The sequence below is a fragment of the Macaca mulatta genome, chromosome 16 (assembly GCF_049350105.2).
Source record: "Macaca mulatta isolate MMU2019108-1 chromosome 16, T2T-MMU8v2.0, whole genome shotgun sequence".
Classification (NCBI taxonomy): Eukaryota; Metazoa; Chordata; class Mammalia; order Primates; family Cercopithecidae; genus Macaca; species Macaca mulatta.
In genome coordinates, this window is record NC_133421.1 from 68435620 (window position 1) to 68449606 (window position 13987).

At 54.6% G+C, this 13987-nt stretch overlaps 2 protein-coding genes across 57 annotated transcripts in view; one reads left to right on the plus strand and one right to left on the minus strand.

Moving 5' to 3' along the window:
• On the plus strand, positions 1-6297 carry G6PC3 (glucose-6-phosphatase catalytic subunit 3). Of its 7 annotated transcripts, none has more exons than XM_077969378.1 (7): positions 1-42; positions 968-1146; positions 4116-4222; positions 4638-4728; positions 4923-5041; positions 5264-5405; positions 5634-6295. In XM_077969378.1, the coding sequence occupies exons 4-7, from the start codon at positions 4658-4660 to the stop codon at positions 5995-5997; spliced, it is 696 nt and encodes a 231-aa protein (XP_077825504.1). In that variant the 5' UTR covers positions 1-42; positions 968-1146; positions 4116-4222; positions 4638-4657; the 3' UTR covers positions 5998-6295.
• Positions 6298-8234: 1937 nt separating this feature from the next.
• HDAC5 (histone deacetylase 5) overlaps positions 8235-13987 on the minus strand; it is a 46787-nt gene continuing 41034 nt past the window's right edge. For 49 of the 50 annotated variants that reach the window (XM_077969051.1, XM_077969058.1, XM_077969070.1 and 46 more), the window contains 11 exons: positions 13717-13766; positions 13452-13559; positions 12661-12716; positions 12481-12568; positions 10691-10810; positions 10329-10426; positions 10035-10153; positions 9090-9223; positions 8736-8820; positions 8441-8606; positions 8235-8356 (listed from right to left, as the gene is read on the minus strand). In XM_077969051.1, the coding sequence (XP_077825177.1) occupies positions 8317-8356; positions 8441-8606; positions 8736-8820; positions 9090-9223; positions 10035-10153; positions 10329-10426; positions 10691-10810; positions 12481-12568; positions 12661-12716; positions 13452-13559; positions 13717-13766 (1064 nt within the window). In that variant the 3' untranslated portion in view covers positions 8235-8316. 50 annotated transcript variants of the gene reach the window in all.

Consider the following 13987-nt stretch of genomic DNA (forward strand, 5'->3'; position numbering starts at 1 on the left):
AACAGCGGCCACGTGGGGCCCTGAGGAAACGCCTTTATAAAGGTTTGTCCCCTACGCTGCCCAGTAGGAAGGAAAACTGGAGGAGAGCGCAGGAGGAAACAGTACCGGCTGGAGGCCGGTCTTGCAGGAGCCGGGGACTGCCGGGGGCGGGTCCGGGGGCGGGGCTTGGTGATGACCGCTGGCGGGGCGGGGCCTCGGACTCAGAGGGGTGGGCTTTAGAGAGCCGCGGGCCGACGCTGCTTCGGTGTCTGGACATTTTGGCTTCCGTCCTGGAGCAAGCCCTGGCCTCGTCGGTAGCTGGGCCGCCATGGAGTCCACGCTGGGCGCGGGCATCGTGATAGCCGAGGCGCTACAGAACCAGCTAGCCTGGCTGGAGAACGTGTGGCTCTGGGTCACCTTTCTGGGCGATCCCAAGATCCTCTTTCTGTTCTACTTCCCCGCGGCCTACTACGCGTCCCGCCGTGTGGGCATCGCGGTGCTCTGGATCAGCCTCATCACCGAGTGGCTCAACCTCATCTTCAAGTGGTGAGACAGAGAAGCCCTCCGGCATCCTGGTCCCCACCCCTGAGGGCCCTGAGTCATGTGTAAGCCCTGGTCTCTCTCAGCAACTGTCTCAAGGGCCTTCCCACCCCCTACTCTGTAGTCTCTGATTTTTTTTCCCTTTGAGCATCTTTGTGCCGCTTGGACTCAAACCTCAGAGTCTACCCATCCTTCTCATTAGACCAGTGTTCTTCAAACTGGTCTGATCAAAAAATCACCTAAGAGGCGTGCCTAAAATGTAAATATCCCGTCCTCATCTCACACTTTCTGATTTAGAAACTCCAAGGGTTGGGAATTTATTTTTGTTTGTTTGTTTTTTGGGAATTCATATTTTAACAGATATCTATGGTGATTTAAGTAGTGGAGAGCCCTACCTCTCAACTCACTTTTTCATTCATCTATTCACTCATTTGCTATAATTTTTAAGAAGCATGCTTTGTGCTGGGCATCACAGCTGCTACGGACAGACAGCTTGCAGGTTAAGGTGTGGTCCCTGGACCATGCCCAACGGCACAGGCAGCACCTGAAAACTGACTAGAAATGCAGACTCTCAGTCCCAGGGCCAGAATGACAGAATCAAAATCTGCATTTTAACAAGGTTCCCAGGTGATTCCCTGTGCGTGTGCAGTAAAGTCTGGGCTAAAGCACTGCTTTCCAGGGAACACTTTCCCTTCCTTCTCTTTCATTCACTAGTAGACTCTTCACACTGAGACTTAGAAGCCAGGGATCCCAGGAACGTGGGTGGAGGCCCTGTGACCCTTGGGGCTGGGCATGCAGCCACACCTCCCTTCACCTCAACCTCTGTTGCCAGATCCTCAGCCTGGGGGAAGAAAGGGAGGCTCATAGGAGGTATTTCAATGGGCTCGAATGACTTGCTGAAAAACAACATAGAGTTCCCCTCCCTTCCACTCTTTTCCACAAGAGCCTCATCCTTATGTAAAGGGAACCACAGTGGTCTATTCACTTCTTTCTTGCCTAATTGCCCTTTGCTTTGTGCTCTCTCCTCCCTCAAAGTCTGTATAAGCCTCCCCCTCTAGTTCTTGTCCCCCAAAGATCACAATCTCCCTCAGACACTATTAATGTCCCCCAAGTGGCAAAGTCCCTATTCATTTTCTTTTTCTTTTTTTTTTTTTGAGACGGAGTCCCGCTCTGTTGCCCAGGCTGGAGTGCAGTGGCCGGATCTCAGCTCACTGCAAGCTCCGCCTCCCGGGTTTACACCATTCTCCTGCCTCAGCCTCCCGAGTAGCTGGGACTACAGGCGCCTGCCACCTCGCCCGGCTAGTTTTTTGTAATTTTTAGTAGAGACGGGGTTTCACCATGTTAGCCAGGATGGTCTCGATCTCCTGACCTCGTGATCCGCCTGTCTCGGCCTCCCAAAGTGCTGGGATTACAGGCTTGAGCCACCACGCCCGGCCTCTTTTTCTTTTTTTCTTTTTTTTTTTTTTTTTTTTTTTTTTTTTTTTTTTTTTTTTTTTTTTTTTTTGAGACGGAGTCTCACGCTGTTGCCCAGGCTGGAGTGCAGTGGCGCGATCTCGGCTCACTGCAAGCTCCGCCTCCCGGGTTCCCGCCATTCTCCTGCCTCAGCCTCCCGAGTAGCTGGGACTACAGGTGCCCGCCACCGCGCCCGGCTAATTTTTTGTATTTTTTTTAGTAGAGACGGGGTTTCACTGTGGTCTCGATCTCCTGACCTTGTGATCCGCCCGCCTCGGCCTCCCAAAGTGCTGGGATTACAGGCTTGAGCCACCGCGCCCGGCCTCTTTTTCTTTTTTTCAAGACAGAGTTTCGCTCTTGTCACCCAGGTTGGAGTGCAATGGCGTGATCTTGTCTTACTGCAACCTCCACCTCCTGGGTTCAAGCCATTTTCCTACCTCAGCCTCCCAAGTAGCTGGGATTACAGGTGTGTGCCACCACACTCAGCTAATTTTTGTATTTTTAGTAGAGAAGGGGTTTCGCCTTGTTGGCGAGGCTGGTCTCAAACTCCTGACCTCTGGTGATCCACCCGCTTCAGCCTCCCAAAGTGCTGAGATTATAGGTGTGAGCAACCCGGCATTCTTTTTTTTTTTTTTTTTTTTTCTTTTTGAGATGGAGGCTTGCTCTGTTGCCCAGGCTGGAGTGCGATGGCACCATCTTGGCTCACTGCAACCTCTGTCTCCCAGGTTCAAGAGATTCTTCTGCCTCAGTCTCCCATGTAGCTGGGATTATAGGCGCCCACCACCACACCCAGCTAATATTTGTATTTTTAGTAGAGAAAGGGTTTCGCCATGTTGGCCAGGCTGGTCTCGAACTCCTGGCCTCAAGTGATCCGCCCTCCTCTGCCTCCCAAAGTGCTGGGATTACAGGCATGAACCACCGCGCCTGGCACTCCCATTCATTTTCTGTGTGAGCACTTGATGTATACTAGGCTCAGTTTTCAGAGGGGAGAGGCAAGTGCCTTCTGTGTTTGCCTCCCCAGCACGTGGTTTCCTGCCAGCATCTCTTTTGCTATCCCATCTTTTGTCTTTCTGGCCACAGCAGCCTCTTCATTGTGTGGTTCCCAGGGCCCAGCCAAGCACTTACTAGACCAGGGGATTTTGACATATTTTTTTCCTCCTTATTCTTTCTCAGCCTTCTCTGTCCATTTCCCACTCCCATTTTCAGACCTGAGAGGCTCACCTAAATAATTTAGGTGTGGATAATTCAGGCTGTAACTGGGGACATGGAGGCAGGGGTAGCAGGAGGGTTAGTGAGGGCCTGTGGGAGAGAGCTGGGTCCTGGGTTCCCTGTGGATGATAAGAGCTGGCCCTGCAGTGAGAGGGGGTGGAGTGGGACAACTGAGTATCTCAGAGCACACACACATGCTTACCACAATCTCTTGCCTCTGTATCAGTTTTATTTTTTATTTTATTTATTTTTTCTTTTTTTGAGACAGGATCTCACTCCATCACCAGGCTGGAGTATAATGGCACAATCACAGCTCACTGCAGCCTCAACCTCCTCAGCTCAAGTGATCCTTTCCACTTCAGCCTCTGGAGTAGCAGGGGCTATAGGCGTACCCCAAGATGCCTGGCTAATTTTTGTATTTTTTGTAGAGATGGGGTTTTGTCATGTTGCCCAGGCTGTTCTCGAACTCCTGGGCTCAAGCAATCTGCCCGCCCAGCCTCCCAAGTAGCTGGGACTATAGGTGTGCACTACCACTTCCAGATAATTTTTTGTTTTTGTTGAATCTGGGTCTTGCTATGTTGCCCAGGCTGGTCATGAACTCCTGGCTTCAAGTGATCCTCCAGCTAAGGCCTCCCAAAGTACTGGGATTACAGTCATGAGCCACTGCACCTGACCCCAGGCTAGTTTTTAAAAATAGTGTTTCCACAGGCTCTGAGGGTTAGGAAAAAAAAGAAATAGTGTGCTTTCTTTCTCCCGTTCTAAGGTAGAAAACCACGGCAAGGTATCCATGGATACCTTAAGAGCAATGGACAGAATCGTAGTCCCTTTTTGACTTCACCCCTCAGGCCCTCCAGAGTACTCTGTGTCCTGCCCACCTTGTACCCCCCTGGCTGTGTGTGCATGTGGAAAGTCATCTTGCATCTGTTCTCTTCCAGGTTTCTTTTTGGAGACAGGCCCTTTTGGTGGGTCCATGAGTCTGGGTACTACAGCCAGGCTCCAGCCCAGGTTCACCAGTTCCCCTCTTCTTGTGAGACTGGTCCAGGTGGGAAGCCTCAAACATTCTCCCTTTCCCAATGTGGTTAGGGTTCAGGTGAACATTTCAGGGTACTTTTCAGCCTGGGTGGCCCAACCAAAGGTCCAGCCTCTCAATTACTGGCCCAAAGAACAAAGGAACCCCAGGGAGACCAAGCTGAGTTATGGGAGGAGGGCACCCATGCTATGTACCAGCTGCCCACTTTGTGTAGAGTACAGCCAAGAGACGCATACCAGGACAGAAACCTGAGTGCAGTGACCTCAGGTGGCAGTAAAAAGGCCTCAGAACAGAGCCAGTTATGGATCAGTGCTGGGGAAAAGCTCTCTTCTCAGCCAGGAGAGACAGCTGTATTATTGAGGCATCACCAGAGGCCCCTGGGTCCTGCCTCCATCTTCTCACCACAAGCTTCTGGATTCACTGGCAGGCAGCCCTTCTGGACACTGCATGATCACAGGAGCAGCCCTCTGGCCCATAATGACGGCCCTGTCTTCGCAGGTGGCCACTCGGGCCCGCAGGTATGCCCTTGGCATTGCCCACCATTGGGAGCAGGGGTGATGGCACCCTGTACCTAAAAGACCCAGCAGCATGCAGTCTGGGAGCTGGAGTTTTGGGGACCCTAGGTTGTGTGGTTCAACCATGGGGTACCTGGGTGCTGCAGGCTAAGCTGTGTATGGACACGCTCTGAGCTCCTTGCCTCTCTTCTTTCTAGCCGCTGGGTAAGGGTGATGCCTAGCCTAGCTTATTGCACCTTCCTTTTGGCGGTTGGCTTGTCGCGAATCTTCATCTTAGCACATTTCCCTCACCAGGTGCTGGCTGGCCTAATAACTGGTGAGCAACTGGGGCAATGGGGTGGACTGAGAGGATGCCTTTGGCAGTGGGAGGTTCAGTCTAGGATCTTCCCATCGCTCCCAGCTTCTGTAGAGCCCAGCCAAGAGGCCCCCCGTTATATCTCAGTTTGTTCCCTTGCCAAGCTGCACTGCAGCTGGGGGTGGGTGTGGGGAGGGTCATATCCCCAAACTCCCTGAAGCTGCCGTCACTCCACTCTCCTAGGCGCTGTCCTGGGCTGGCTGATGACTCCCCGGGTGCCTGTGGAGCGGGAGCTAAGCTTCTATGGGTTGACCGCACTGGCCCTCATGCTAGGCACCAGCCTCATCTATTGGACCCTCTTTACGCTGGGCCTGGATCTTTCTTGGTAAGTCTCGCTTTGAAGCCTGGGCAGGCTGGGCCCTGTCCTATCTCGCCTGCACCTAGCCTGGTGTGTCTCTGGTTCATTATAGCTAAAAAAGGACACATTACCTATTCCCATAGACCCTCACAAGCACAAAGCAGAACATGGGAGTGGGCCCCAAGGGCAGATGGCGAAGAGCCAGTGGCCTTCTACGTTCCAGCCTCTCCTGGCAAGGACTCTTCTTCCCCACAGGTCCATCAGCCTAGCCTTCAAGTGGTGTGAGCGGCCTGAGTGGATACACATGGATAGCCGGCCCTTTGCCTCCCTGAGCCGTGACTCAGGAGCTGCCCTGGGCCTGGGCATTGCCTTGCACTCTCCCTGCTATGCCCAGGTGCGTCGGGCACAGCTGGGAAATGGCCAGAAGATAGCCTGCCTTGTGCTGGCCATGGGGCTGCTGGGCCCCCTTGACTGGCTGGGCCACCCCCCTCAGATCAGCCTCTTCTACATCTTCAATTTCCTCAAGTATACCCTCTGGCCATGCCTAGTCCTGGCCCTCGTGCCCTGGGCAGTGCACATGTTCAGTGCCCAGGAAGCACCGCCCATCCACTCTTCCTGACTTCTTGTGTGCCTCCTTTCCTTTCCCTCCCACAAAGCCAATGCTCTGTGACCACCACACTCCAGGAGGCAGCCCCATCACCTTCCAGCCCCTAAGTAGGCCCTCCCCTCCCTAAATCTGCTTCCCCACCACCTGGTCTTAGTCCCAAAGATGGGCCTTCTCTCTCCCAGAGAAGCTGGCCCTCCCTTTGCCTTTCCTCTCAAGCCCCCAAAGAGCAAAGGCAACAGCAAGACCAGCGGGTTCCTGCAACACTGTGAGGGGCAGCCAGGGCGGCCCCAATAAAGCCCTTGAATACTTTGAGATTCCTTTCTTGCCTATGCGCACATCTCCACGGGCCTTGCCTGTGTGTGCACAAGCGGAACCCTTGCCAGGCTGCTCCAGTGGTCTCTGTGCCACCTCCAGCCCTGTTTCCAGGGGCAGACAGGCAGGAAAGGAGAGGGCTGTAAACTTGGGTGAGACCTCTCAGCCCTAGGTCCATCCCCTGCCTCATCACTGGCTAGGCCACATGAGAGGTCCCATGAGATGCTGTGACTATATTCAGTGTAACCCTGTCTTTCACCTACAGGTCAGATCTTGCGCCCCAACCTCCAGTTTCCTAAATTGGCTTCTAGTCCAGGGACTGGAGAAAATAGTGTTTTTGGCTAGGAAGGAGGATGAGAACCTCTATTCCATTTGGGAGCCCAGAGAATAGACACACTGGCCCCAGAAGGCACTGCCAGAAACAAGTTTATTTACACAAGGACACACAGTGTAACGGGTTACAAAAAACTGAAATCCATATCCAGGGAGACAAAGCAAGGAGTGGGTTTACATGAGAACCAGACCAGCCACAGGGAGAGTGTGTGTAAGGGGCTGGGAGCCTGGGGCTCAGCACAGAGAGGCCTAGTACACTGGACCTAGCTCCATCCCCATCCCCCAGGAGGATCTAAAACACACAAGCACACAATGAACTGATGGTGCTGGGGCTCCTGCCCCTCCCCTGGCTCCCTCAATCCTGCTTAGGCCCCCAATAGGATAATAAATATGTAAACAGATTGGTGGGGCCCTGGGGATAGAAGGAGAGAAAGTATATGTGGTACTGGGGAGAAGGAAGGAAGGAAGAGTCAGCCCCCTAGGAGCCACTTCCCATCTTTGGTTTCCTACAGGCTGGATGGCATTCCCTGGAAGCCTTATAGGCCCACAGCTGCTGGCAGGGCTCCTGGGAAAGAGAAGGGACAGCACCCAGCCCCCTCCTGGTCTTAGCTCCCTTGGGCTGGTGGTCAGCAAAGGGAGCCCAGGAGGTATGGAAGCTCCAGCTGAGAGCTGACTCCTGGATCCCTGGGTTCTGGCCTTACGCCTTCTAGAACCTCCATTCTCACCATCCCCAGGCTCCAAAGCAAAAAGGCCCCAGGAGGGAGGTGAGCCCCTGCCCCTTCTCCCCGCAGCATGCTGGATGGCTGGGGAAATCTGGTCCTGACAGCAGAGGGGCTCTCACCAGCCTGGAGCCCCCCTGCAGGGACCACCTTCTCCCCCTGCCCAGGCTGTGCCAGCAGAGGGGCAGGGAGGCCATCCGAGTAAGGTGGAGAGCAGACCTGGTTCTGCGGCTCCTCCTGGCCTCTGAGAACCCAGGAAACCAGTCCTCTCCTTCCCCACACACTTTCACCCTCTCAGCCCCGGGGAGGGGGAAGCAGGCTGTGAGGAGTGTGAGGCAAGACAGCCCTCCTCACAGACCGCAGGCCACGGCTTGGGCACCAGCCTCCCATCAGTGCTGAGACCAAGAGGAAGGAGGGAGAGAGGGGTCTGTGCAGAGATGGTGAGGATGAAAGGGGAAAGGGTGGAGAATCACAGGGTGGGTGCCCACCTCCCCTCCACTCTGCATCTTAGACAGCAGTGGATCCTCCAGATCCTCCCCTGAGGCTGGAGAAGGGAGGAGGGTGAAATTAAGGCATTTCCCCCCAAGTCAGATGAAACCAAGGCACCGACTTCCTATTCCCTCCTCACTCAGGGGGGCCCCAGAACTGGAGAGTACTGTCTGGGTCCCCGTGCCCAGCTTGAGCTGACCGAGGCTCCAAGGGGGAAAAGGACAGAATGCAGGAAAATGGGTGGAGGGACACGTGAGACAGGGCTGGGAAGACGCCCCCACCCCCTGCAGAGGGCGCAGGCTTCTAGAGCTGAGGTGGAGGCCACAGGGCTGGGGGCCTGAGGCAGCGTAGAGGAGCAGGAGGGGCAAGGCTGAGAGACCCACACGGCACACCTTGTTGAATGTGTGACTTTTTGTTTTTAATAGAAAAAATAAACAAAATCACAATGGTGAAGCCCAGAGGGATGGGGGCCGGGGTGTCACAGGGCAGGCTCCTGCTCCATGGGCTCCTCTGCCGGCCTGTGGGGCAAGCACAGGGGAGGATATTGAGTGGGGCGCACCAGCAGGGGCAAGGGCAGAGAGGTGGTAGGGGTTGCTGCTTACCTGGGGCTGTGTTCCCGGGCTGCTGCAGCCTGGGCCTGCTCAGCCCCCACCGACAGCAAGGCCATGGCGCTCACAGTCTCGGCCTCCTCGGTCTCACCTGCCTGGGCCTCCCGCAGGGAACGGCCCAGACCAGCGGCAAACTTCTGCACACAGCTCCAGTGTTTGCCTGTGGACGAGAGACAGGCAAGGGGTCAGGGAGGGCAGAGGACACCCACATGAACAGCCCCAGTCCTGGTGCTCCCACAAGCTCCGTGCCCCCTTGGCAGCCTGAGCCCCTCTACGTGTCCCCACGCACTCTGGATCTCGATGACTTTCTCTAGCGTGGCCACTGCGTTGATGTTGGGCTTTTGCTGCAAGACTGCCTCGTCCAAGGGCTGCAGCTGGCAGGTGAAAGAAGAGAAGGTTTAGGGTGGGGAGTAGGGTTGCCATGCATACCCCTCTAACTGCCCCACTTAGCCCCAGATATCCCTCACGACAGGGGCAAACATGGCCTTTTTGGACAAACCCATACTCAGAAAGCCTTCCCTGGCCATTAGCTATTCCTTAGGACCAAGGAAAAGCTTCCTAAGGGGCTACCAGTGCTGGCTGACCCCTTGCTGGCCCCTCAGCCCTCTGGCCTGCCACCTCCCAGCTCCTTCCCACCCCTTACCTCTACACTGAGCAGAGCCGAAACACAAGCCTCAGAGGCATCACAGATGGCGGTCAAGTCATGGCCTCCCTCCAGGGCCAGCACCACCCGGCCCCCTGCCAGGGTCATCAGCTGCCTGGTCAAGTGGCCAAAACCTTTGGGGATGGGTGAAGGGAGGAAGAAGAAATGGCGAAAGGTAATCAATTCAAGAGCCAGTAAGAGAAGGAGACAAAAAAGGCCGGGCGCGGTGGCTCACGCCTGTAAGCCACTTGGCACTTTGGGAGGCCAAGGCGGGCAGATCACAAGGTCAGGAGTTCGAGACCAGCCTGACCAACATGGTGAAACCCCGTTCTCTACTAAAAATACAATAATTAGCCAGGCATGGTGGCACGTGCCTGTAATCCCAGCTACTCAAGAGGCTGAGGCTGTGAACCCGGGAGGCAAAGGTTGCGGTGAGCTGAGATTATGCCATTGCACTCCAGCCTGGGCGACAGAGTGAGACTCCGCCTCAAAAAAAAAAAAAAAAAAAGAGAGAGAGAGAAAAAGAAACACAAGAGGTGGGACAAATAACACAAAATATGATGGGAGATATAAACTCAAATATATCTATAATAAAATACAGCGTCAATGGACTAAATGCCCTATCACAGTCAAAACATTAACAGATTGGCTAAAAACTCCAATGACAAGGAGCATCACTGAAACACCAGGGACCAACAAGCCCATCTCTACAGCTCCAGCAGGATACATCCTCTATCCTCTGCTACCCCACCTCCACCTCCTGTCCCCTTAAGGCCAGGGTTGGCAGAAGACAAGTTGGGGGAGTTACCAAGATGATTCCAAGTCTAGGCTCTGCCCCCTGCTTTCCCCGTCCCCTGCAATATCAGTCTGTTTCCTGCCCCATGCCCCACTGGACTCCATATCCTCACTGTTTCACTTCCTCCCTCAATCCCCCAGCAGGCTTACATCTGGCGGTGACAGAGTAGCCACCCAGAGGAGACAGATGTCCTTCAACAGCATCAAACCCAGCAGAGACTAGGACCACGTCAGGTGAGAACTCGTGGGCAATGGGCATCACCACTGTCCTGCAAAGGGATGGCCCAAGCTGAGCCCAGCAGATGGCCAGGCCAGGCCTCGCCCCACTGTTGTCCTCCCAGAGACAACCCCCTCCACCCACACTAAACTGAGTGCCTTCTGCCCCTCTCACTGCAGGGCCCAGAGGGGCTCCCCTTGACTCCTATGGCCCTTTTCAGTCCCTACCTGAAGGCTGTAAGGTACTCCACGTCTCCAATGGGGGGGTCCACGCCTCCTGTCCATGCCACGTTCACATTGTACCCCACACCTGGCCCTCCACCAACCTGGAACCAGAGTCGGGGAGACGGCTATTCTCACTGCCTGGGGATAACAAACATTGCCCCTGCCCTCACCCCTGCCTCCAGGTCTCACTCCACTGACCTCTGTTCTGCCTGGAGGGGCAGTCAGATCAGTGTGGTCCTCCCACTAGGAGCCCAGACTCCCCAGGTACCAACACCACCATGGGCCTCCGTGGCTCCCCGCCAGGTCCCATTGTGCCACCTCCCAGAGGGGCCAGGAGGGTCTGCATTTACGCCCAGGAGCTGTACCTCTTCAGGAGCCCCAGAGCCTGGAAAGAAGTTCCCGTTGTCATAGCGATGCAGTGAGATGTAGAGCACAGAGGGGTCATTGTAGAACGCCTGCTGGGTGCCATTGCCATGGTGAATGTCCTATGAGGGGAGGTAGAAGCATCAGGAAAATGGCCCACGCTCTGACCCAACGATCAAATTCCACATGTCAGCTGGGCGCTGTAGCTCATGCCTGTAATCCTAGCATTTTGGGAGGCTGAGGGCTGGGAGAATCGCTTGAGCCCAGGAGTCCACCCTTGGCCACAGGGCATCCATATTCTGTTCACAATGGTATTGCCTACCCCACACTTCTCTAACTAGGTCTGAGCCTCTGTGGTGTGGCACTGTGTAGGTGATATTCAAAGCCATGGGATAAATGTGGCATATCTCCCTACAGAACCCATTCCACTTCAGTTTGTGGGAAAACATTAAGGCTAGTAGGGAATTTAAAACAAGCAGATAAGATTCTTCTTTTTTTTTTTTGAGACCGAGTTTCGCTTTTGTTGCCCAGGCTGGAGTACAGTGGCACGATCTTGGCTCACTGCAACCTCTGCCTCCCAGGTTCAAGCGATTCTCCTGCCTCAGCCTCCCAAGTAGCTGGGATTACAGGCACCCACCACCATGCTCGGCTAATTTTTTTTTGTATTTTTAGTAGAGATGGGGTTCACCATGTTGGCCAGGCTGGTCTCAAACTCCTGACCTCAGATGATCCACCCACCATGGCCTCCCAAAATGCTGAGATTACAGGTGTGAGCCACTGTATCCGGCCTTTTTCTTTCTTTCTTTTTTTTTTTTGAGACAGTCTCACTCTGTCATCGAGGCTGGAGTGCAGTGACATGATCTTGGCTCATTCCAACCTCCACCTCCCGGGTTCAAGCAGTTCTCCTGCCTCAGCCTCCCCAGTAGCTGGGATTACAGGCTCCCGCCACCACACCTGGCTAATTTTTTTGTATTTTCAGTGGAGATAGGGTTTCACCATGTTGGCCAGGTTGGTCTCAAACTGCTGACCTCAAGTGATTCACCCACCTTGGCCTCCCAAAGTGCTGGGATTACAGCCACTGTGCACCACCACAAGCACAGAAGATTCTGAAGGAGGATCCAACATTTACATGAATTTTTAAGCCAGAATTGGGCTTCCAAGAGATTTTGTCCTTCCTGAGGCTTGCTCCTGGCTACTTCCCCAGCTTACAGAGAGTGGCGTGTGCCTCTGCCTCCACCATTAGGAACAAGGTTTGAGAAGCACTCATGGTAGCAAGAGCAGAGTGCTGGGAACAAGAGGCCTGGTCTGAAACCCAGTGCCGACATCCCCAGCTGAGTGGCCTTGGGTAAGTCATGCAACAACACCTTCATTCACAGAAATGGACAACCTCGTTCTTACTACTGGAGGTGGCCATAAAGTACTCATTGGGTTCCTGGTATATAGTCTGCTCCCAATTGTAGGGGGTGGGAGGAAATATCGGCTACTAGCACTGGCAGCGGCATCACTACTGTTCAAGGTAGGAAATCCCCTTCGTTGTTTGAAGCTGCAACGTGAGGGCCAAGATGGAACAGGAGCTAAATGTCTTTCATAGTTGAGGAGAGCGCCCTGTTGGAATGTGACATTAGTCATCCAGCAGGAGCCCCAGCGCCCTTCCTTCCGCACCCGCACCGGGCACCCGGACGAGGATGACTGGGGGTGCTTGGAGGTGGGGCTGGGGGAGGGGACTTCCTGAAGGCTGACCCTGGTCCCAGCTCTACCCGCCCCTGCCCAGCCCCACCAGCTCACTGCCTACCCAGTCCACGATGAGGACCTTGCCCACGTTCAACTTCTGCTGTAGGAGTTTTGCAGTGATGGCTACAGAGTTGAAGAAGCAGAATCCCCTGAGGAGGGGAGAGAAGGGCGGGAGGTTAGCCTCAGCATGACGTTTGCAAGAGACAGGAAGGGGCGAGGGCAGAGAATCTAGGGCACTCACATGGCTGTGGATTCCTCGGCATGGTGTCCTGGCGGCCGGATGATGGCAAATCCATTCTGAAGAGGTGCAGGCCAGGCAGAAGTGAGGGACAAGATCCAGGCAGGAAGGCCGTGGAGGGGGTGGCACAGGACAGAAGCACAAGCCAGGCAAGGAAGTGAACACAAACCAGAAAAGCAGATCTATATGTTCAACGCACAGTTTTGTTGGGGTTTGTTTGTTTGTTTGTTTATGGTTTTTTTTGGAGACAGGGTCTTGCTTTGTCACCCAGGCTGGAGTGCAGTGGTGCGATTACGGCTCACTACAACCTTGGCCTCCCAGGCTCAGAAAATCCTTCCACCTCAGTCTCCCAAGTAGCTAGGACTGCAAGCACATGCCACCACTCCTGGTTAATTTTTTGTAGAGACAGCATTTCACTATGTTGCCCAGGCTGGTCTAGAACTCCTGGGCTTGAGCTATCTGCCCACCTCGGCCTCCCAAAGTGTTGAGATTATAGGCATGAGCCACTGTGCCCAGCCTCAATGGACCATTCTTAATGCCAACCATGAGGCTTGAGCAGGCAGACAGTATTTCTGCCTCGAGACACCCACGAAAGCAACTGGGCATTAGTGTCTTTTTGTTGGTCCTTCATAAACCTGAATCCCCAGCTGATAACTCCTTCCTACCCTGGTGCCTGAGAGTTGAGCTTGCAAAGGACAGTGCCTCACTGAAAGGATCTCAAGGCTGCCCCTGTCCTCTGCCTCTGAGGAGCAGGACCATGCCAAGGGGCACCGAAGTCACAAGCACACGCTCACCTTGAGCTCTCCTGCAGCCACCTTGAAGGCCAGCTCCAGCAGGCAGCCCACCGCCATGCGCACAGCACTGGAGGAATGCATCTCATTCCAGACGGTGTCACTGTCCACCTGCAGGGCAGGAGAGCAGGTTTCAGCGTGCCCCCTGTAGGGGGAGGGCAAGAACAGGGAGGGCACCTGGACAGTGGGCCAGTGACTGTGGCAGTCAGGGAAGAGACAGAGCTATGAGAGCCACCCACCCACCCCCACTGCTGCAAGCCCTACTCACCCCGATTCCCCCACAAGGCAGCACAGCATACATCTTCTGGCTGATGGGGCCTGCAGGGAAGAGGGATAGAGCTACTCTAGAAGTGGCCTCGGGCAGATCACCTGAGGTCAGGAGTTCGAGACCAGCCTGGACAACATGGTGAAACCCCATCTCTACTAAAAATACAAAACTTAGCTGGGCGTGGTGGCACACACCTGTAAACCCAGCTACTCGGGAGGCTGAGGTAAGAGAGTCGCTTGAGCCTGGGAGACGGAGGTCACAGTGAGCCGAG

Excerpts from the sequence above, each read along its gene's own strand:
- G6PC3 (XM_077969374.1), top strand. The coding sequence starts at position 308 with ATGGAGTCCACGCTGGGCGCGGGCATCGTGATAGCCGAGGCGCTACAG. Across the intron at positions 4,223-4,637 it reads TTCTTGTGAGACTGGTCCAG|GCAGCCCTTCTGGACACTGC; the intron begins GTGGGAAGCCTC and ends ATTCACTGGCAG. Across the intron at positions 4,729-5,240 it reads GTGGCCACTCGGGCCCGCAG|CTGCCGTCACTCCACTCTCC; the intron begins GTATGCCCTTGG and ends AACTCCCTGAAG.